This window comes from Protobothrops mucrosquamatus, unplaced genomic scaffold (genome assembly GCF_001527695.2).
Source record: "Protobothrops mucrosquamatus isolate PMUCROS unplaced genomic scaffold, P.Mucros_1.0 scaffold_18, whole genome shotgun sequence".
In the NCBI taxonomy this organism is placed as follows: domain Eukaryota; kingdom Metazoa; phylum Chordata; class Lepidosauria; order Squamata; family Viperidae; genus Protobothrops; species Protobothrops mucrosquamatus.
Window position 1 is genome coordinate 518,923 of NW_015386094.1, and position 21,744 is coordinate 540,666.

At 37.8% G+C, this 21,744-nt stretch overlaps 1 protein-coding gene across 1 annotated transcript in view; it reads right to left on the reverse strand.

Annotated features, from left to right (window-relative positions):
• IL23R (interleukin 23 receptor) overlaps window positions 1–18,744 on the reverse strand; it is a 39,208-nt gene extending 20,464 nt beyond the window's left edge. The window contains exons 1-7 of the mRNA XM_029287038.1: window positions 18,583–18,744; window positions 14,306–14,402; window positions 12,420–12,704; window positions 10,485–10,608; window positions 5,883–6,046; window positions 3,698–3,843; window positions 1,043–1,202 (exon numbers count right to left, since the gene is read on the reverse strand). Of these exons, the coding sequence (XP_029142871.1) occupies window positions 1,043–1,202; window positions 3,698–3,843; window positions 5,883–6,046; window positions 10,485–10,608; window positions 12,420–12,704; window positions 14,306–14,402; window positions 18,583–18,744 (1,138 nt within the window). The remainder of the gene's footprint in view (window positions 1–1,042; window positions 1,203–3,697; window positions 3,844–5,882; window positions 6,047–10,484; window positions 10,609–12,419; window positions 12,705–14,305; window positions 14,403–18,582) is intronic.
• Window positions 18,745–21,744: the final 3,000 nt, after the last annotated feature.

Sequence of the window (21,744 nt, forward strand, 5' to 3'; positions counted from 1 at the left end):
TATCTGCCATCTGGAATGAAGACCCTGACCAACATGGATGCCAATGCTGAAAAATGGATTGACAGTAATGTCTTCAATGGGCTTCATTTCCAGCCACTTTCAGTATGGGAAAAAGCAGTTTAAGGCTGCCACATTAGCTGCATATACAGGTAGTCCTCACTCAATGAACGATTGTTTAGCGACCATTCAAAGTTACAATGTGACCCCCAAAAGGTACTTGTGACCCAATTAGAGATTTCAGACAGTGGCACCTGACGCCCCCCCAAGTCACATGACCGCATTTCAGGCCCTTGGCCTATATGTTTGGTTACAGACTTCCACTGTCATTTGATGAAATTTATGATTTTTTTGCTGGAAACCAGCCTTTGGAGCCAATTTCTGGCAAAAAAAAGCGCAACGTAATGCATTTACTTGCTTAACAGCCAAGGTGTTTGCTCAATAACAGTGACATTTGCTTAATGACCGCCATGTTCAGTTAACAACTGTCTCAAAAAAGGTTGTAAAATGAAGTCAGTTATGTGGGTGCCTCAACTCATGACCATTATGACTTACAATGGAAATTCCAATTGCATTATGATCAATAAGTCGAGGACTACGTATAAAAGCTGAAAGAAGACAAAAAAAGTGTAACTGAGAGATCTGCTACTACCTGAGGAGCAGTACTGGCCAATTGTTTTGATTGCAAATATTTTAATCAATTTCTAGCTCACATGGCTGGAAAATGATAGGGTTTAATCTTCCATACATGGATTTTCCACAAACATCTCAAATTCATAAAAGTGTAGTCTATAGTGCTACGGTTACATATAATTGATGAAAATGATACAGGAAACAAGAGCAAAAAGATATAATCTAGTATTCCAGTTCCTGAGTGACAGCTTCCTTTTGCTGTATATATTTTCTAGTCTGTCTTTTTGCTGAAAATACTCAGAAACCTCTAATTAGTTGATTTATGGTGGCTTCAATTCTTTAACCATTCTCTGTGGAATCTTTTTTTCTTTGACTTGAAAAAGATGTTCAAGAAAAAAAGAGTGAAACTCACCTTTCTCTGGAGTAAGATATACTGTAGACTCACTCCATCTGCTCCACAAGCTTCTGGGGTGAGTTAGTTTGCATCTAATTTGAAACTCATACTTTGTATTTGCATCTAAGTTGTACTCGGTGTAAAGTTCGTTTCTTAAATTAGCATCCCAGTCTCTCACCTAAAACAGAGAAACAGTAAAATCCAATTTTGTACTCGGCCTAAATCTTTGGTTCCTACACAGCTTGGTGTGAACCCCAAAGCCTCCATCTATAGTGGAAACTAATTCTATTTTCAAATATGATTTACTGTTGTGGTTTCTTTTCCTAACAGTCAACCTCTCCTTTTTTTAAAATCAGTGATAATTGAATAAATCAAACAGAAATAGTGCATTCTCAGGGCTAGCATCCTCAAAGCAGGGACATTAAAAACAGCAATATGGGTAATAATGTTAGATTCCAGATGAATATGACTTAGATGGCAATAAAAATTATTTTGGCTGCATTTGGGAATATTCCTATTTATTTTACTTAATGAGATGTACTTTTGCCTCAAAGTCATGTTTGGATAGCAACACTCAATAGACACTCAGAAGTTTCTGGAGTTCAATCCCAAATTATATGTTCATCATTGGATCTCTCAGCATTTCTGTTAAGATAATGTACCTGAATTTAATTAGAGCAATGATGCTTACTCAGTCTGTTTTGGGATTATCTGAGAAAGAATTTAAGTTAAAGTAGTGCTAAAGGAAACGATCTTTCCATCACATTTACAGCTATGTATATATTTAATTTTCTAAAAAGCAAATGCAAAGATAATACATATCTCCTTCCTACTCTGTGGTTAGCAACATTTTGCTCGTGCTAAAGGAAGGGAGGAAAACATACTTATCTATAACAAACTGAGATTGCATCAAAAGCGACAATGTCACGCAAATTCTTTTTTTGTACATTTTCCCCAAAGTCTGAGTATGTTAGTTGTGTGTTTGATGTCATGATATGAAACTTGATTAGTCACTTGCCCCTTTGCTTCCACCTATGGACCCCCACGTCTTTCTGTGTCTGCTGGCTTGCTACTCTGGAGATGATATAGTGCAAGGGTCCCCAACCCCCGGTCTACGGACTGGTACTGGTCCGTGGCATGCCAGCAACCAGTCCGCACAAACAAGCAATGCCCCATCCACGGGATGCAGTCAGCAAACACAAAACCACACACTCTCCGGTCCGCGGAAAAACCTCTCTCCACGTAACCGGTCCCTGGTGCCCAAAAGGTTGGGGACCTCTGATATAGTGGAGAAAGAAGAATAATCACAGGCTGAGTAAAGGAAGAGTCACTGTATCCCAGCACTATCACCTTTCTATACAGCCTGTTCATTCATAGAATAACCATGCATTCAACTCAACCAGTCTAAGAATTGCATACTGTACTGAAGATATAAGAATATATAGGTATGGCATTTTTTCAGTTGTATTAACAAATGCATTCTTCAATTATATATTTATTAAAACATGGGAGACACTGTCTGGATTTATCTTTCTTATAAAATAAAATCTTTTCAAACTGTATAGCCAGAACTATACCAAATAATCACTTGTAATTCACTGAATGGATCACAGGTCAAGTATTCTTATCATCTTTGCCCTCCTGATAATCTTTCAAGCATGATAGATTACAGTTTCTATAAACTCCATTCATCATGGCAAAGGATATGATTCTTTTATTTACATCCTGCCACAATAAAAAAAAATATTTTAGCAATTAAAAGGATTATGGAATTTGAAATTCTAAAACAGCGGATAGATGAGGAAAGCTGTTTTAGACAAACTGAATATGGATGGGTCTAATGTGAACCTGAATTATTTGACGATTTTGTTGTTATTTTTAAAAAGTGTAATTTATCTTTGTAGCATCAAAGAGAGAAAAGCTATAAATCCAGATTATATGCATATGAAAACAAGTTCAATTATGTGTTGTTTTGTCTATTGCTCTTTCTGGAATATAGGAAATATATATTCCTATATCTTTTCCTATACATTTGTATACTGTGGTGCTTCTAAATATTTAAGGTGTTCATACTACCACTCACCCATGCACACACACATATGTACACATACATATTTAGTTTCAAATAGTATATATAAGCATTTCATACACACACACACACAAAGTACACACATACACACACACAACTTATTAACCATTTTACAAAATGAACCGTACTAAGCACTGCTGCTATTAACTGCTAGGATCTGTTGTTTTCCCAACTTCCGTAAATCTGAAGACTTCTGTAATTCCTGTGAAGGGAATATTTGGATAAAAGCTCCTACTGCATATATAATAAAGTTTAAATCTGTTTTGGAGAAATGCAGGCATGTACAATGTAAACCGTGTGTCTAGAGCAGACATGTCAAACTCACGATGTCACGTGATGTCGCGTGACGTATCAGAGCTTTTTTCCCATTGCCAGCAATGGGGTGGGCGTGGTTTCCTGGTGACACGTCAGGCCTGTGGGCCGGCAGTTTGACACCCCTGGTCTAGAGGAAATATTTCGCCACAAAACCAAAACATTGAGTCTACAAAGTTATCATCATCCAACTGAATTATGAAATGGAATTATACTGGGATCAATAAAAACTTCACTGCTAATTGGAAGAAGGTAGAAAGCCAATGTCTTACATGCCAAGTGTCACTTATTGTCTCTTTATATCGCTCCTCACAATACGTCTCCTTGATTGCTGTTTGCCTTTTCCAATGTATTATAGTCTTGAATGCTGGAGACTCTATTGTTTTATTTTGAACAACAACAGGTACAGCTGGTGTTACTAAAAGAAACACAAGAATGGCACATCTAATTTACAACAATAGCATTATTAGCATTTTCCCAACATGCATATTTTAGAAGATTGTTCTTCTAGTTCAAAAGAAGTACAATAACACCTGCTATAGTTTCTACATCAGTTCATTTCTTAGGTGAGGGGTGTCAAATGGCCGGCCTACGAGCCGGATGCGTCACGTGGAAGCTGCATCCACCCCAGCTACAGCAAGGGAAAAAAGTCACAATATGTCGTGATACGTCATGTGACGCGGCGAGTTTGACACCCCTGTCCTAGATCTTTTCCTATACAGTTACTTCCCACAAAATACATTGTTTTGTTAATGCTTATAGATCGAGTCCCACTGTGCTTTCCAAATGCTGTCACTACCCTGAATGTTATTCTTATTTTGAAAGCTCACTTAATAGCTATCGATGAATCTAATTCAATAATTTTCACTAAGTAGTGAGACTTTTTTTTTTTAAAAAAAAGGACACTCAGATTTAATCTCTAGTTTTACCACTAGAGATTTATAGCATTTTCACTCCATTACCCAGACATTGCTGAAATAATACAAAGCCCGACCTCATTCCTGTTATTTTAGCAAAACGGTCATTGAACGCTTGTCGAAAACACTGAAAATCACTAGTACAGAAACGACCTATCTTTCTTCAGCCTCACATACTTAGAAACAGAAGAAGATAGAATTGTTTTTCATCAATACTTTTCAAAAATCACTCCAGTTCACATCATACATGGCACTACAACATATGACTTACTGGTGACAACCCTAACAATACTCGTGGATTTGAGACACAAGCGACCCAAACCCTGTTCAACTCAACAATTTATAGAACACACATAGACACGTGCCATATGGAAATGCCTAATTTTGCCTTGGGTGAGTCATGTTTCCAATTCTCAACAGAAAAAAAAATGTGTCCAGTAGAGGCACTAATTCACAAAAGTAGGCATTTTCCTTCAGTCTTTGCCATTGTTGTCTTGTGAACTCTTGTGTCTTATAGCAGAATTGCAGTGTGATTGCACAGAGCAGGAAAAGACACTTAATCCCCCATCAAACTTGTTTTTGCTGCAACTGACAAAGTAGAAGAAATATGAATACTCAGATCCTGCAGTCTAGCACTTATGACTGTTTTGGGGAATATGTGTTTGGGTAGGGACAGAACATTGCTCTCTGGAACTTGTAACATGGATTTGAGACCAAGGAAGTCCTTTATTATGACCTTGTCATGGGTTTTGCCAGGCATGCAAAAATGTAAGTAAGCGCATGGACATCTTTCCCAATGTGGAGCTCAAACTGAATTGACTTTTACTCCCATAATTCTTGGTGGAGAACTCATACTGGCTGGGGAATTCTGAAAATTGAAGTCTCTACATTCTAGAATTGCCAAGGTAGAGTAACATTGGTGTAGAGCATGGGTAGTCAACCTTGGCTCTTTTATGACTCGTGGACTTCAACTCCCAGAATTCCTGAGCCAGCATGGCTGGCTCAGGAATTCTAGGAGTTGAAGTCCACGAGTCATAAAAGAGCCAAGGTTGACTACCCCTGGTGTAGAGGAAGGTTGCTCTACAACAATAAAGCTTTTATGTTTTATATTTTTAGTTTCCAATGTCTTTTGGGCTTTCCCCGTTTGACTCAGGTATGAATATTTAAACATCCTCATGCGACATTTGGCCTTTTAATTCTACTTATTTTATAAACTAAAAAAAAATCAGAGTGATATTATCTCATGATATGTATAATGTCTGGCTCTCAAAATCATCATGGTCATAATTTATTCAATTTGTATGCCGCAGAACTCTCAACAACTCTGAGCAGTTCACAACTGAACAAAGAAATAATAAAATAAAGGATCAGGGTGTCCAAGAATTTACTTTCCAAGTTTTAAGCTGCCACTTCTAAAATTCCTTTGAAAGTTTTTATTATAAAAATACTAGTGACAAATTTCATGGAAACTGCAACATGTGTTTCTGGGGGAGGGGGAAATAGTTTTTATTTTAAAAAAAACCCCTGAATCATATATTACCTATACTGTTGAGATCAACATGATGTTCCTCTGAACGAATTCCACCCAAGTAATTTTCAGCATGGACTGAGATGGAAAGAGTTCCATTTTTCTGTAGTTGATTCAATGGAATAATAACCGAGCTTCTGTTTGAGACAAATCCTTTGTTCTCTTCTGTGAATAAACTACAAAGATCAAAGAAGAGTTGAAATAAAACGTACCTAGTTAAATATTTGAATGTGTAACTAAAACAAGATCTGTAAATATTGTTCTAGCAAAGTCATTGTTATTAGGGGTCAGCATGTTATAGTAGACTTTTCTTTTCCCCCTCACATGTTAAGCATAATCCAGCCACTGGTAATTTTGTTTAAATTCTACTGCTTTCAAAGGGAAGCTAGCTTTGGAATACAATACAGTCCTATAAAATGTCAGCACAACAAAAGTGATCATTTCCAAGGCCATGTTCAAAAAGAGAGAACAATCTATAATAAAAAAAATAGCAGAAAGATACACAATTCTTATCCTGCCAGATAGTTTTTCCATTATTTTTTTTTCCTTTGGCCACTAAAGATATTTTTCCCCCTGCTGAAATACATGGAACTTAAAACAACTGTTCATTTCTCTGCCTAAAATTCAAACCAGAATTATAAATGTAGAAAGGGGCAAATAACTTATTTTAGGGATATTCCTGAGAGTTGATTAAACAAATTAGGATTGTTTACTTTGTCACCTTTGAGTTAAAATCATTCTACATTGCTGTTTATCACCTTTTCTACCTCTCAAACCCACAGAAAACAGTTGGAAGCCCTGCAATTTTTCTCACTTCTATTAACCTAGAAATTAAAACAGTCAAAGAATATGATGAGTCATCCTATGTTTTCACTCCAAAAGATCAACAGCAGTTTGCAAAAATATAATATTCTCAATGTCCTGACTCCTAAACTTTGGTGAAACAATTCCCTTACTTGCTACTCCATGAAAATAGGTATTGTTAATACCTTCATCAAAATTTAAATTACATAAATATATATATTTGTCTGGCTGTTTGCATAATATGCACTCTGAGGAGAAAGGAAGTTAGGATACTTGCTAATTTCAGCTTCTCACATCTAGGTTATTGTGTATCAAATAATAATTGCTAGGGCCATAAACAATCAAATTAGCCTGAACTGGGAGCTTCAGACAAAATGCATTTATCTGATCATAGCTCAGAAACATCATGTTCCTTCAAGCCATCATGCCACCTTTCCCCTTTAAGAGCTTGTGAATAGGATGCAATGTTGGTTGTCATTCAGGGAAGCTGACTGAAGAAACAGTTGCCACTAATGGTAATAATAAAAAGACACTCAGAAGCTCTACTCAAGTTTCAGCGCTGGCAGTAGACAGCTTGCCCCCTTCCTCCAATTTCACTGCCTAGTTATCATGAGGGTATGATAATATGGGACATAGAGCAGGGGTCTTCAAACATGGCCCTTCTATGACTTGTGGACTTCAACTCCCAGAATTCCTCAGCCAGCGTGCCTGGCTGAGGAATTCTGGGAGTTGAAGTCCACAAGTCATAAAAGGGCCAAGTTTGAAGACCCCTGACATAGAGGCTCAGAGCTGCTTGAAAAGCTGAAAATAAAGCCTGGGTGGAATGGTAAAAGAATGAATACTATAAAATTAAAGATACTGCTGAAGCAACCTTACAATTTCTACTATATAGAGAGATCTCCATTGTGAAAGCTAGAACTGCCTTCAAATGTAGCAGTAGCAAGAACATAGTGAGATAGTGAGTATAGTTTCTGCTGGAATGGGAATATCTGACGTGTATGATGACCTCTTTCCTTCTTGACTATGTACAGCCAGCATTAAGGAGATGGCAGCACTGGAAATCTTTCTGACTGTCAATCAAAGGAATAGCCACCTCCTTTTCGATGTCATTTCCTTGTATGTTCTTTCTAGGTAAGCAAATACTGCTTTAAAAGGCCAGCTCTTTCCATCTCTCTCGTTCTCACCATATTTCTTAAACCATAAGAAGGCAGTGAAAATCCCATTCAACTTAAGCAATACCCTTTATTTTGGCTTCTATTTTTATACAAATATTCAATTTATTTGTCCAGATGTCAGCTTTCATGCAGTAGGAATAAACTTCAAAAATATGAAAATATGAATTAAAAAATATTGATTCTCAAAACTGAATTAATGTTCTGTATATAATGACCCTTTTAACCAATTTATTTGTCCAGATGGCAACTTTTATGGGACAGGACTAAACTTCAAAAACTACAAAATCTCAAAATATTGAATCTCAAATTCCTGGCTCAGGAATTCTGGGAGTTGAAATCCACGAGTCATAAAAGAGCCAGAGTTCCCTACCCCTGGCCTAGCCGGTGGCCATATTGCAACCATGATGAGGACTCTTAGTCAAATACATGTGAAGACAACTGACTGGGAGAGGCTGCTGCAATACATTGCCTTGTTCTCAGGAAATTAACAAAACCATAAACTTGGGAGGTGCTGTATCTCATGAGTTCTGCCAGACTTGCATAAAAGTAGTGTATTGTATATCAAGTCAAAGGCACTTATTTTGTTATTGCCTTAAACTTGAATTAAAAATAGGCTTTGTGACCTCTTTTTTTGCAGAAAATGTAAGTGGGTCACGTTTTTCTTTTTCACTCATCAGAAGTATGGCATTAGTACGTTTGACCTTGGTTTGTGGCTCTGAGCTGGGAAACCACAGCACAATTACTATTCCGTCATATCTTTAAAAGTTTGATTTGAAATTGTAGTTAACCTAGTTTTAGGAGTAGACTTTACATGGCAGGCAAATACATATCACAAAGTCCCAACCATGCTGTTGGTTAAGTTCTATTTGCTTGTTTTAATAAAAACTGGACTCTGCTGGCTACATTTGTCAACGGAGGAGCGACAGTATGTTTAATGATATCCCTGCAGTTGATTTTGCCCATAAAATTCCATCCCAATCCACTCTTCCAACGATTCCTGGTATAAATTTATGTTTGTACTTATGTTTACCCCAGAAACCAACTAGCTGGTAGGTATATAGTAAAATGCCTGGTGATTAAACAATTCCCTTCCTTCCCACTGCTCTGCTGGTCAAGAGGATGGTCTATGACAGGGGTGACAAACTGTCAGCCTGCAGGCCGGTTGCATCATACGGAGGTTGCACCCACCCCAGCTCTGGCAATGCGAAAAAAGTCACGATACATCGCGACACGTCACGTGACGCAGTGACTTTGACACCCGTGCTCTATTATGATGTTGATCTTTACGGAAAAAATCACTAAGCATCTCATCCTCAGTATAGTTAACACGAATGGTGAAGCTCAAAACCTAGATCACAATAAATGAGAGATAAACTAATGAAATTTGTTAATTGCTGCTGCTTCTCCTACCAGATATTGATGTAAATTTCCAGAGCACAGAGGATCCCTGGATGATATCCACTGAACATCAATGCTTTTTTTTTTAAACTATCTCAAAAAACCATCCAGAAATGAATGAAAAAAATTGATAACTGAAACCACACACTTTAAATAGTATTCCGACTATCTATGTTTTAATTAGATTTGTATTCTAAAATGTTCAGAAGAAGATCATTATTATTAGTATTACATGTGTGTGTATGTGTGTGTGAGTATCCCTGTGTGTTTGTGGAGGGAGGGAAGGAGAGAGAGAGAGAGAGAGAGAGAGAGAGAGCGAGCACTTTTTTATCCAAAGTTCACTTAGGCAGCTGACAATTGAAAATAAAAACGTTTTAAGATCTAATAAGAAGCTAATTAAGTAAGTAATTCAAAATAAAAGGACACGAACTGAAGTGAAAGATCTCAAAACTTCCCTTAAAAACAGAAAGAAGGGTGTCTGAGCCCATTTTTGGTATTATTTCATTCTTGTTTTTATTATTTATCAAGAGTCGCTTTAAAAGTAAAAAAAGTTTTAAATTATATTTTAAAAAGAAATGAAAAGTGATCAAAATCTTGGGAGTTTGCCAAATCTTGCAAATTGTCTGTTTCTTGCAGGAGATCTCATAGGATCTCAGGCAAGAATATGCAAGCTCTAGTGCAGTGGTTCTCAACCTTTTTAATGCCGCGACCCCAACCGGTCGTAAGTCGAGGACTAAACCGGTCGTAAGTCGAGGACTAAACCGGTCGTAAGTCGAGGACTAAACCGGTCGTAAGTCGAGGACTAAACCGGTCGTAAGTCGAGGACTACCCAACCGGTCGTAAGTCAAGGACTTTCCCTGCCTGGGAGCGCCGCGCATGTGTGGTTCCGCCCCCTGTGCCGGCCGAGGCGTAGCTGGCAAGCGGCAGAGACGGAGCAGGTCGACCACCAGCTGGCCCAGCCCAAGGGAGGTAAGGCACCCGCCGGAAAAGGGGAAAAAAATGGCGGACAAAAAAAATGGCAGACAGCTTTGCTTGGCGACCCCCGTGAAATGGTCGATCGACCCCAAATGGGGTCCCGACCCACAGGTTGAAAACCACTGCTCTAGTGAAACTTCAGATATTTTTTATTTTGGAGCACCCACAACATTGTACAAAATTGTGTGATCATACCAGTCATCTCTAAAGGTTGTTGATCCTTGATATAAAAGGTCTGGCTCGGGATAAAGGCTTTTCTTACCTTTTCGCATACAGAATGTAGCTAGTGTTTAAGTGTGTTGTCTTCCCTGGGTTCCAGGTGCAGACCACATTATTTGATTGCTCAGGTTTAATGCAGGTTAAATTGGCTGGTTTGTCAGGCAAATCTACAAATCACAGAGTTTGTAAGATTATGCTGATTGAAAAACATACCCAGAAAAATATGTAATTACAACTCTCTATTGAATAAACATTTCCTCGCTGTCTCCTTTGCATTTAAAATGAATTTATTCAAAGTGGCTTCAAGTCCCCTTTTCCTCTAAGAAGATGTGCCTATAGGCACATTTGCTTCAATTTGAATGAGATTCATTTGGAGACCTTCAATTGTCCTCTGTAAATATAATTGATAGTCTAAATCAGTGGTGGCGAACCTATGGCACGCTTGCCAGAGGCGGCACTCAGAGCCCTCTCTGTGGGCATGCGTGCCATGCCCCGGAGATGGCAACCGTCCCTCTTCAACCAGCCGCCCACTAACTCGCTGAGGTCCCACATGGCCGAATGCATCCCAGCACCCATGCGCTCTCTGGCCTCTGTGTGCAGGGGCCGATGGTGTCAGGCAGCAGCCGCCCCGGCCCCTGCCTCACCTTGCCCTGTGACAATGGCATCCCCGCCCTGCCTCGCCTCACCCCGCAAGATGAGCCTCCTGCCCAGCACCCCACCTGCCAGAGACCCCCTGGATCTCCCCCAACCCTGCTCGGCCCCCACAGGCATCCCTCCCCATGAGCAACATCAAGGTGATCACGCCCACCTTGGCCACACCCACCCAATCTGTCATGACCACCACAGCTAGGCCCACCCAGTGGGCCATGCCCACCTGGCACCCGGTGATAAATAAGTGGGTTTTGGGTTGCACTTTGGGCACTCGGTCTCTAAAAGCCAGCTATGCTGGCTCAGGAATTCTGGGAGTTGAAGTCCACGAATCATAAAAGAGCCAAGGTTGTCTACCCCTGGTCTAAGTGATTTTACAATGCTTTGTATTTGTCACAAAATATTTTCTTGTCTAGCAATTCATTGTCATAAAAACATTTAGTTGCTTTGGAGCTAACATTTTTTGTTATTTAGTCTCTGAAATTGTATCAATACTGGTCTCTTCAGAAAGTGTCAAAAAAACATTTCCTAGTAACTGGTTTCCAGTATTGAGTGTCACCCCGCCCTATCGTTCTGACAATATAAAGGATGTCCCCATGATTCTACTATTGGCATAGTAATAGTTTGATGATGCAATAAAACACTATAAATGATCCACAAGGAAATGGCTATAAGCTCGGTCGTTTTTCATCAGCTTCATGACTGAATTGGGACATTGTGTGTTGGATTTCAAATAAAAGTGGAGAATTCTCTTTCTGACTCTTAACTATTTGTCTTAACTATCTTTAATTAGGATTTCCCACTACTTCTCCAATGTTTATATCTAGAAGATATATACAATCAGTCCCAATTAATGTGAAACTGCTGTCAGTGCCATTTCTACCTATTGTAAAATTAGCTACTTGGGCCAAAATTATTGTTGGCAATGCTTGTTTATAATTTTTTTAAAAATAAACCTGGAGTCCTTAACATGCCTGCCTGGAAGCATACAATGTAAGTTATTTGGACTATGCAGGTTTTAAATTGGTGTTTATGTCTTACCGACATTGAAGATGTTTACTTCAAAGTAGGTGTAATTAAGAATGCAAAATGTGCATATTTACTCAGAATTAAGTCCCATTCTTTTTGTTCCACACAGCTCGTTCCCTTAGTTTAGATAATGCTAAGACTACAAACCAAGCTACAAGCTCTCATGAAAATGAACGTTTTTTTAAAACAACAACAACCATGTATCACCTCAAAAGCTTACCTTTAAATCTATTTGATTATCCCAAATTAATTAAGATGTTCTAGAACTGCATAGTTCATGCTGCATAGCCATGATACTTACATCCCATGCAAAACTGTGTTCCACATATCAGTCGGCTTCCAGAACTTTTGAAATAACATGAAACTATAGAAAACGGCTCATTATAATTCTGAAGGTTGAGCTGAACTGTAGTTTGATTTATAACGGACAGGAGTGTGTCCTCGACATTGGCGTTATTTAAGCTCAGAGACAGTACCCCTTTCTGACAGTTGTTTTCCATGCAATGACAATTTATAGAAACATTATGGCCCATTTCAATGATTGGCGCTGGTTCTATCCATACATGCCCAGAACACTTTATGACACCTGAAAAGAAGAAGAGGAACATGGGGAGGGAGGATTACTATGGAATACTTTAGCAATTCATTAGAGGTAAATTCTCCATGTTTTGGGTAGCCTAACCTCGCTGGGCATGCGCAAAGAGCACACAGCTGTATTTAAAGGCGATAAAGACTGACTTCGTGCTGTAAAGCATACACTTTACTACTAAACTATGCTTTTCTTACAACAATCTGCAATTTATTTTCATACTCCTGCCTAAAATAGTGCCAAGTTTAAATATAATAATGAACTTCTGCTTGTTTTGAATATTTCATAAGCAGAAAGGCAAAAACCCATAGCAATTTTGAAGACGAATGTGTGGTTTGTCATATAACTAGAGTTGATTCCAAAAGAGGAAGAAAGAAATCATAGTTTTCTTTAGCCAGATGTATGTACCCATAAAAATTCCAATAAACCTTTTTAATTGGTCACACCAATTTGGACTGATAGAACTGTAGCCAAAAACCTCTAAAGCAGGGGTCTCCAACCCCCAGTCCATGGATCAATACCGGGCTGTGGCATGCCAGCAACCGGGCTGCACAAACAAGCAAAGCCCCATCTGTGGGACACAGGCAGCACACAAAACCACGACCCCTCCGGTCCGCAGAAAAGCTTCTCTCCACGTAATCGGTCCCTGGTGCCCAAAAGGTTGGGGACCTCTGCTCTAAAGGATATTAGATTGCTTCTCTCTGAATACATGATTTTTAAAAATTTTCTGTTAAGTGAAGCATGTGAGAATAAGATGCTTTGATATTACTAATTTGGTGCCTCTTGACATTTAGCCAAGAAGACATATTGTTTTTGAAAAATTAAAATTCATGCCTCCTTAAGTTCATCTGATTATCAAATTAAGCCTAGTTCCAATACAAAAGATGATTCTAATCAAGAATTCTTGTTAGCTGGATTGAATCTTCAGCTCAGTCACACCCTCTTGATACCATAATTTATTCTTTGTGTAGCACAAGGGATACTTCCAACTCATCCTTACCCATCTATGGTTTTGCTACAGAACCCCATCAAATTCATCACTATTTAATAGTTAAATGTAAACCTACAAGTATAAATAAATGCAAATGAAACCATAACTAAAATAAACGAACATTCGATTTAGGAGCAGAGACGTTCGGTGTAATATAAGTCTGCAAATTATCCCACAATCCTGAGGGATGATTAAGAGGGAGAGAGGGGTGGGCTAATATCCATCAGGAACTGAATATTGGTAAACAAATAACTGAGAAACTTCAATGAATGGCACGGAAAAAGTGACTTACAACAGTTTTTCAACTTACAATTGTTGCAACATCCCAATAGTCATGTGATCAAAATTTGAATGCTTGGTGATTGGTTCATATTTATGATGGTTGCAGTGTCCCATGGTTATGTGATCATCTCTTGTGACCTTCTGCAAGCAAAGTCAGGGGAGGGAAAGCCAGATTGACTTAACAACCATGTTACTGACTTAATAACTGCAGTGATTGACTTAATAACTCTGGGCAAGCAAGGTCGTAAAATGGGCTCAGTTGTGGTTATAAATTGAGACTACCTGCATTTAATTTCTCCCAATTCCTACAGGATATAATACTTACCTGGCCCTTTAGGTAAGCACCGATGAGAAAGAAGGCTTTGGGGGATCTTACAGAAAAGTAAGTTTAAAACCAACAATACTTTAGATATTCCCATGATCTGGAAGAAGTTGGACCTTTGTCAAAAGACATTGTCTAAAAGAAAAAACAACAATATGATTTTCTCTAGCAATATTGCTTTAAAAAATATTTAACATAATGCTACCAAATTGTTGAATGGGGAAGACAAATTTAGCTTTGGAAATACATTTCTTCATTCTTTTTTAAACTCTCTATTTAGCTTCCCATATTTCTCCTTAACAAAAAATCAGTACTACAGTGTTGGTTTTACTACTAAGATATTTTTGAACAACTTTTAAGGACAGCAAATATTGTTTCAAACATTTTATTCTGCTTGTCAGCAGCTATAGAAAGATATTACTATTTTAAGTTAAGCGGATATTTTTTTATAAAATTCTATTCATAGTTTTTACGATACTCTAATTCTCAAAGATCCGTTCCGATCTTTTAATCCGTTAAAGGGTCCAACTAAATGTCTAGAATGTTTCGACGATTGTAGTAGGGTTTCTTTCTGTTTTTTCCTTCTTACTGTAAGAACTCATATGTGTTTAAAATGTTGGTTTTTCAACGTGGTAAAAAATTTTTTGTAAAGATTAAGAAGTGAATTGTTAAGGTTCTTCAAAGTCAGAATCTCTTGAAAGTCTCAGAATATTTGATTTGGATTATCTGAACCTATATTGAACCAATATGGCCACGGGTTTGTTCTGGAAAGTGTGGATCATAAAACAGAATTTTTAAGACCAGCATCAGAACAAAAATGGCTGGCCTGAGCACATAACCACCCAAACTATGCTTATCAGACAGCAACTTTTGTTAATATCTCTTTGAAGGAAAACAAACTTAAAATTTTACTTTTGCCAATATGTTTACTGATTTTTGATAGATGTTTATTTTATAAGCCTAAGATGATTCTGAAGGGTCACTGGTACTTTCTGAGCTTGGTTGTTTTCTTGCAGATATTTCATTACCCAAACAATGCATTGATGATATTACCTAGTTTGGGAACTGAAATATCTGTAAAAAAAAACAACAACTAAGCTCAGAGAGCACCAATGTCCCTCATTTCAATTCTGAACTACAAATATTCTCTTTTATTGGTAAGATGATACTTTTCGTATTTATTTCATTTTTCTTCACCTTTTTCTTTCCAAGAACAAAATATGACTTTACTTCTTGCCCTCTAATCTTATATCACTAACATCTTTAGATACATTCGATAAAAAATTGTGACTGGCCCCAAATGACTCAGAATACCTCATAGTTTAGAGAACATTTGAACCTGTTGTCCCCAACCTAACCTGATGTGGTGGCAAATACTGGGTTTCCCTTCAGCAAAACCTCATACAGGTAGTCCTCGACTTACGACCTCAACTGAGCCCAACATTTCTGTTGTTAAGCAAAACATTTGTTAATTGAGTTTTGCTCCATTTTATGACCTTTTTTGCCCCAGTTGTTAAATGAATCACTGCAGTTGATAAGTCAGTAACACGGTTATTAAGTGAATTTGGTTCCGCCCTGATTTTGCTTGACAGAAGGTCACAAAAGATGATCGCTTGACCCCAGGACACTGCAACCATCATAAATATGAGTCAATTGCCAAATGTCCGAATTTTGATCATGTGACCATGAGGATGCTGCAACGGTCATGAGGGTGAAAAGTGGTCATTACTTTTTTTCAGTGCTGTTGTAACTTCGAAAGGTCACTAAATAAACTTTTATAAGTCGAGGGCTACCTGTATCTATCCTCAATAATTTTATCTTTATGATTTTTCTTAATTTATCCAAAAAGGTATACAGCAAAACTGAATGTAAATTGCAAGATCCTCTCCCTTCCCTGCCAAAGTCTAATTTTAAAGACCTTGTTAGAATGGCTGCTTTACAGTCTACTGGTACAAAACCAATCTTTGGAAGTTGCTTCGTCTTTTGATTAGAACATTGACTCCTTTTCACATTGGAATAATTGAAGCAAGTTTATAGCTTGATATTATCTGGACCCAATAGATTTGTCCCCCCCCCTTTTATCAAATAGAATGAATCTGTTTTCGGGATAATCATCCACATGGTTTATCTTCTTGGCAAAAGTTTAAGCACCGTCCAACATTTTCTGCAGTGAAGACCAAGGCAAAGAGTTCAGCTTCTTTGCGATTTTCTTATTCTCTTTTAATACGTTTTTGTTAAACGTGCTGGAACCCCATCCCCCATTAATGGCTAGATAGCTAAATAACTTTAATTATTATCATTTTTGCATTTCTCCTTACATTTTTTGTGTACTTGCTTACGAGCCAATCTTAATGGATCCCAATCCTTGCCCTGCCGTGCACTGTGTTCTCATTACTATGTTAGACATTTTGTCATAGAAGATGAGCATATATTTGAAATTGCCTTCCTAGATCTTCCCAGGGATCTAGGGAGGGAAATTTGCAATGAAAATCAAACCTGAGCTGATCACATGAATACTACTCCCCCAAACAGGTGAAGATTACTTCATTTTTGTTGTATTATCCTAGAGCTGTTACAATTTAAGGAGAAAGGATTGCGTGCTTGGTGATACACAAAAGAGTGGGATAAAGATTATTTAAATCACAGAGATAAGAAGGTCAATGTCACCTAAACAAGGAGTAAAGTTGGAGTTGCCAGGCTGCTTTACTTATATTGTAAATTTCTAGGGAGGAAAGGATTTGAGTTCTTTTGTTAACAACAACAACAACAACAACAACAACAACAACAACAACAACAACAATAATAATAATAATAATAATAATAATAATAATAATAATAATAATAATAATAATAATAATAATGTTGGAAGGGACCAAGATTTCCTTTTTCTGAAGGAACCATTTTCTCTAATTCATTTGTTCACTTGGCTTGGAAATCATGCTGAAGAATTCCTGAACATGATATCTTTCCATTTCTGTATGTTAGACTCTAGCAGCTGAAGGTCTATTAGTTTAATATTTCTTGAGAGATCTGAATGCTTTGACTTCCCCCTTTAGCTTTCTTTTTATCAATATTCAGGATTATTTTTTCAGCTTTCCATTTTGGAAAACAAATATCACTGGCAATCTCCTAAATGTATCACTTTTGGCAACTGACTCAGTAGCATTTACTTCATGTTAGAAGATGAGAGCAACTAGGATTTAGATAAGGATCTGTTCCCTTTAGTTGATTTCTTAGCAGATTTTTCCATGATAACAATTGCTTTTTATGACAAAGACATAAATTTCATATCACTACAATACAGTGCAGCAAAACTATATCTTCCTTCTCCTCTCAGCATTGTAGTAATGCTAATGGCAATGGACTTGTTCATCGTAAAAACAATTAAACTATATACTAACACTAGGTAGAAAAGAGAGAGCCAGTCCGGTATAATGGTTAAGGAGCCAGGTTAGAAACTGGGAGACCATGAGTTCTGGTTTTGCCTTAGGTATAAAGCCAGGTAGGTGACCTTGGGCTAGCCACTCTCTCTCAGATTCAGGAAGAAGGCAATGTCAACCATTTCTGAAAAACCATGCCAATAAAACTGCAGTGACTTCTCCCAGAAATTGCTAAGGGTCAACAGTGACTCCGAAAGGAAAGGAAAGGAAAAGGGAAAGGGGAAAGAGGGAAGGGATTGACTGCTATAGATATTGACTTTTCTTTTATAGCTCAATATATAAAATCCTTTTTTTACTCTTGTATTTACTGGGAAGAAACAGTTTAAACCTGGTTGTATTTATTCTAGTTCTTAATATATATAGGAATAAAATCAATTTTATTATAAATATACTTCATTTATATTGAGTAGTATAACATAAGGTCCAAGAACTGGCACAATTCAAATAGATTCAGCTGTATCTGCAATCTGAAAAAGTAGAGTTTGCATCTAGGTACATTTGCATGCCATGCACATTTGCTAGAGAATCAACTCAGTTAAACTAGGAAGGAAAAGCTTGTAATCGGGCAGTATCTGCTCAAAATGCTTCATAAAAATATTTTCAACACAAAAGATTAAATGAACCAAACCAAACCTGTATTTTGGAAAAAAGCAATACACTAGTTAAATGTGGAAAACAGAAGACTTACATTAACTTAATGTAAATTAAACCTTCACCCCTCATTTCTCTCTCTCTCTCTCTCTCTCTCTCTCTCTCTCTCTCTCTCTCTCTCTCTCTCTCTCTCTCTCTCAAAGAAGAACTCATAGCTTCATTGCATCAATTATTTGAACATATTTTTACCTTTTTCTTCATCCGGCCACGTGTCTCATTTCTGTGTTTGAACTTGATTTCACTACTAAACAGGTGCCGAATGAAAGTCTTATTTCTTACTGCATGTCCTTTAGAATTCACTGCTAGAGGCACCAATAGAAACAGAGGAGAAAAAAGCAGCTTCTTAGTCATGACCTACTTGAGTAAGAACTTTTTAAGACTTTAGTGTTTCTTGCTTAAGAAATGTTCATTTTGTGAGTCACTCTGTGGGGAAACCCACAATTCTCAAAGGTCTACTGCTTTCTCCCCACTCCTCCCTTGCCCTCCAGATCCTATCAGTTCACTCTGAATAAAGTTAGTTCTGTATTTATAGTACAGAGCTAAAAATTCATTTCTGAGAACTTGAAAACAAGGATTTGGTCAATTTGTTTGATCAGAATTACTATATAGTATCTTTTTCTTTGTACTTTTTGTTAGCAGCAAAATAGCTAACATTGGCACAAAACTATTGTCAAGGCTACTTCCAAACAGCAATAAGAAAGGCCAGCTTTTTGCATAGTATGTATGTATATTACAAAACACATAAAAATGAACATAAACTAACAGAGCAGAAGCAGTAAAGAAAGGAAAAAATATAAGCAAATGTATAGAAAGAATCTAAAAGAAAAAATAGAAAGCATAAGCTATTTCCTTTGCAGCAAAAGTAAGTACATTTACAAAGTTCTCTCTTACTCTGTGATTATAGAAAAAAAAAACCCACCTCACTTTTTTGTTATCTAACTTTTTTTTCTAATCATCAGAACCATCTTTTTGCTTCATACAAAAGAGCTATAGAAGATTTTCTAGTCAAACATAAATGTAGATTTTTTTTTCTCTCGAAGAGGTTAATTTAGTCACCTCTGCAAGTTCCATCATCTTCATCAATCATTCCTCTGTTGTGGGTTAGGTCAAGCCTTTCTATTTTTGAGCATATAATAGTCTCACTTTAGTTGTTATATATAAAAACAGTTCTGTGACTTTAAATATTTTAAATAAGTATATCATTATTTTTCTTTTGCATCTTGAGGAACAGCAAAGCCATTAAAAGCTGTGCTATATTCTATGGAATGTGGAACATTAACTTCAGAGCACTTCTGTTGATATCTTAAGAGTCGGAAAAAAAATACTGGACATGACAAATTTGCATACACAAGAGGAACAGCAACTCCACAGTAAATGCTTAGTGTGGAAACACTGCCATGTGATATTTTATGGGTATATAAGAAGTTGTTTTATATACTTCAGAGTTACATAGAATTTCTCAAAGGATCGTAGGGTGTCATGGTGATAGTGAGTCCATGCTTTATTGATTTATTTTCTGAGGCTGGATGGTTGTTTTGACTTAAAAGAACTTGTTAAGTTCAAGAGGGAATGAATTAACCCATTTTTGAGTGTTTAAGACAGTGGTGGTGAACCTATGGCACGGGTGCCAGAAACGGCACTCAGAGCCCTCTCTGTGGGCACGCGCACCGTCGCCCAGTCCTAGGCCTTCAGCTGGGTTTTATAAACCCTTTTCACTTTAGGCCTCCACTGCCATGTACAAAAAAAAGAGGTTCAATCAATCAGTCAATTTAAACTTCTTGCGGGGAAAAAAAGATCTTGCAAAGTTGGAATTGATTGATTGAACTTTTTAGTCCCACCCAGTCTGCTGTTACCACCACAGCCACGCCCACCCAATGGGCCACACCCACCCAGCACCCGACGATGCATTAGTGGGTTTTGGGTTGCAGTTTGGGCACTCGGTCTCTAAAAGGTTCACCATCACTGGTTTAAGATTTGGTTGGTGGCAGGATTTATAATGCACAAAAGTGAGACCTAATTGTAGTTCTTAAAATGCTGAACTCAGTCTATGAAATTCCAGGTTAAAATTATCTTCAGCCAGGTAAGTAGGTAGGTAGGTAGATAGGTAAGTAGGAAGGAAGGAAGGAAGGAAATTAGACCTGTGCGTAACATGAAAAATATATTTTCTTTCAAAACTGAAATAAACACACGATATTCTAAAAATTCTACCATGCAGGTGGGATACAGTTCAGCCAAACCAAATTCTAGTATATTTTGGTTATTCCAGGTTTTGCCCAAAATCTAGAGCAATGTTTTCCAACCTTGGGCACTTGAAGATGTGTGGACCTCACCTCCCAGAGTTCCCCAGCCAACAATGCTGGTTGGGGAATTCTGGGAGTTGAAGTCCACAGGTCTTCAAGTGCCCAAGGTTAGGAAATATTGATCTAGAAGATTCTTATAGAGTCAGCAAGCTGGTGTGCTTTTTACCTCTTTCTCATTCTTCTCTGCCAGTTTGTTCTCCAATCTCTCCAGCATTTTCTTTTCCTGTCTCTGCTTACTCCTGCCATTGCCAATGTCCTTGGATTTTTTTCCTGCTCCTCTCCAAAACAGCTCAGTGGAACATGTAAGTTTTGCTCCATGCCTGAAATCAAACATGCATGTTTTAGCCTAAACATGGGCCAAGCGGCAATAACTGATCCACATGGAGAACAATCGTGCACATTTGCAGGCCAGATCTGTGTGGAATACATGTGGCCTATTACCCAATGAGCTGTGGTGGTGCAGTGGTTAGAATGCAGCACTGCAAGCTGCTTCTGCTGACTGCCGGCTGCCAGCAGTTCAGCAGTTCGATTCTCACCTGCTCAAGGTTGACTCAGCCTTCCATCCTTCCATGGTCAGTAAAATGAGGATCCAGATTGTTGGAGGCAACATGCTGACTCTGTAAACTGCTTAGAGAGGGCTGTAAAGCACTGTGAAGCAGTATATAAGTCGAAATGTTATTGCTATTAGAAAATACAGTCAATGAGGCAAAATCTACTCCATAATATAGTCTCAGAGGTTACCTTGGAAAAATTACGCAGAAAGGGTTACAACAACATATACAAAAACATGCTCAGGGAACAAAGAAAACTTTGGGAGGAAGCTAGAATGGCTTCCCTGAGACATAAGAGAGCAGGAAGGAAACCACAGCCAGGCTTTCAGGATTCTTTCACCATAGCTTGTATCATTAAACATAGTTCCAGTCTTTAAACTTGTGGATTCAGTTTCCTTGAAGAGCTGACACATAAAGAGAATAGCAGAAGCATAATTGTGATTGTGAAATGGGGAGCTGAAAAGAAAAAATTGATTATCAAAACATGTAATACTTATGTG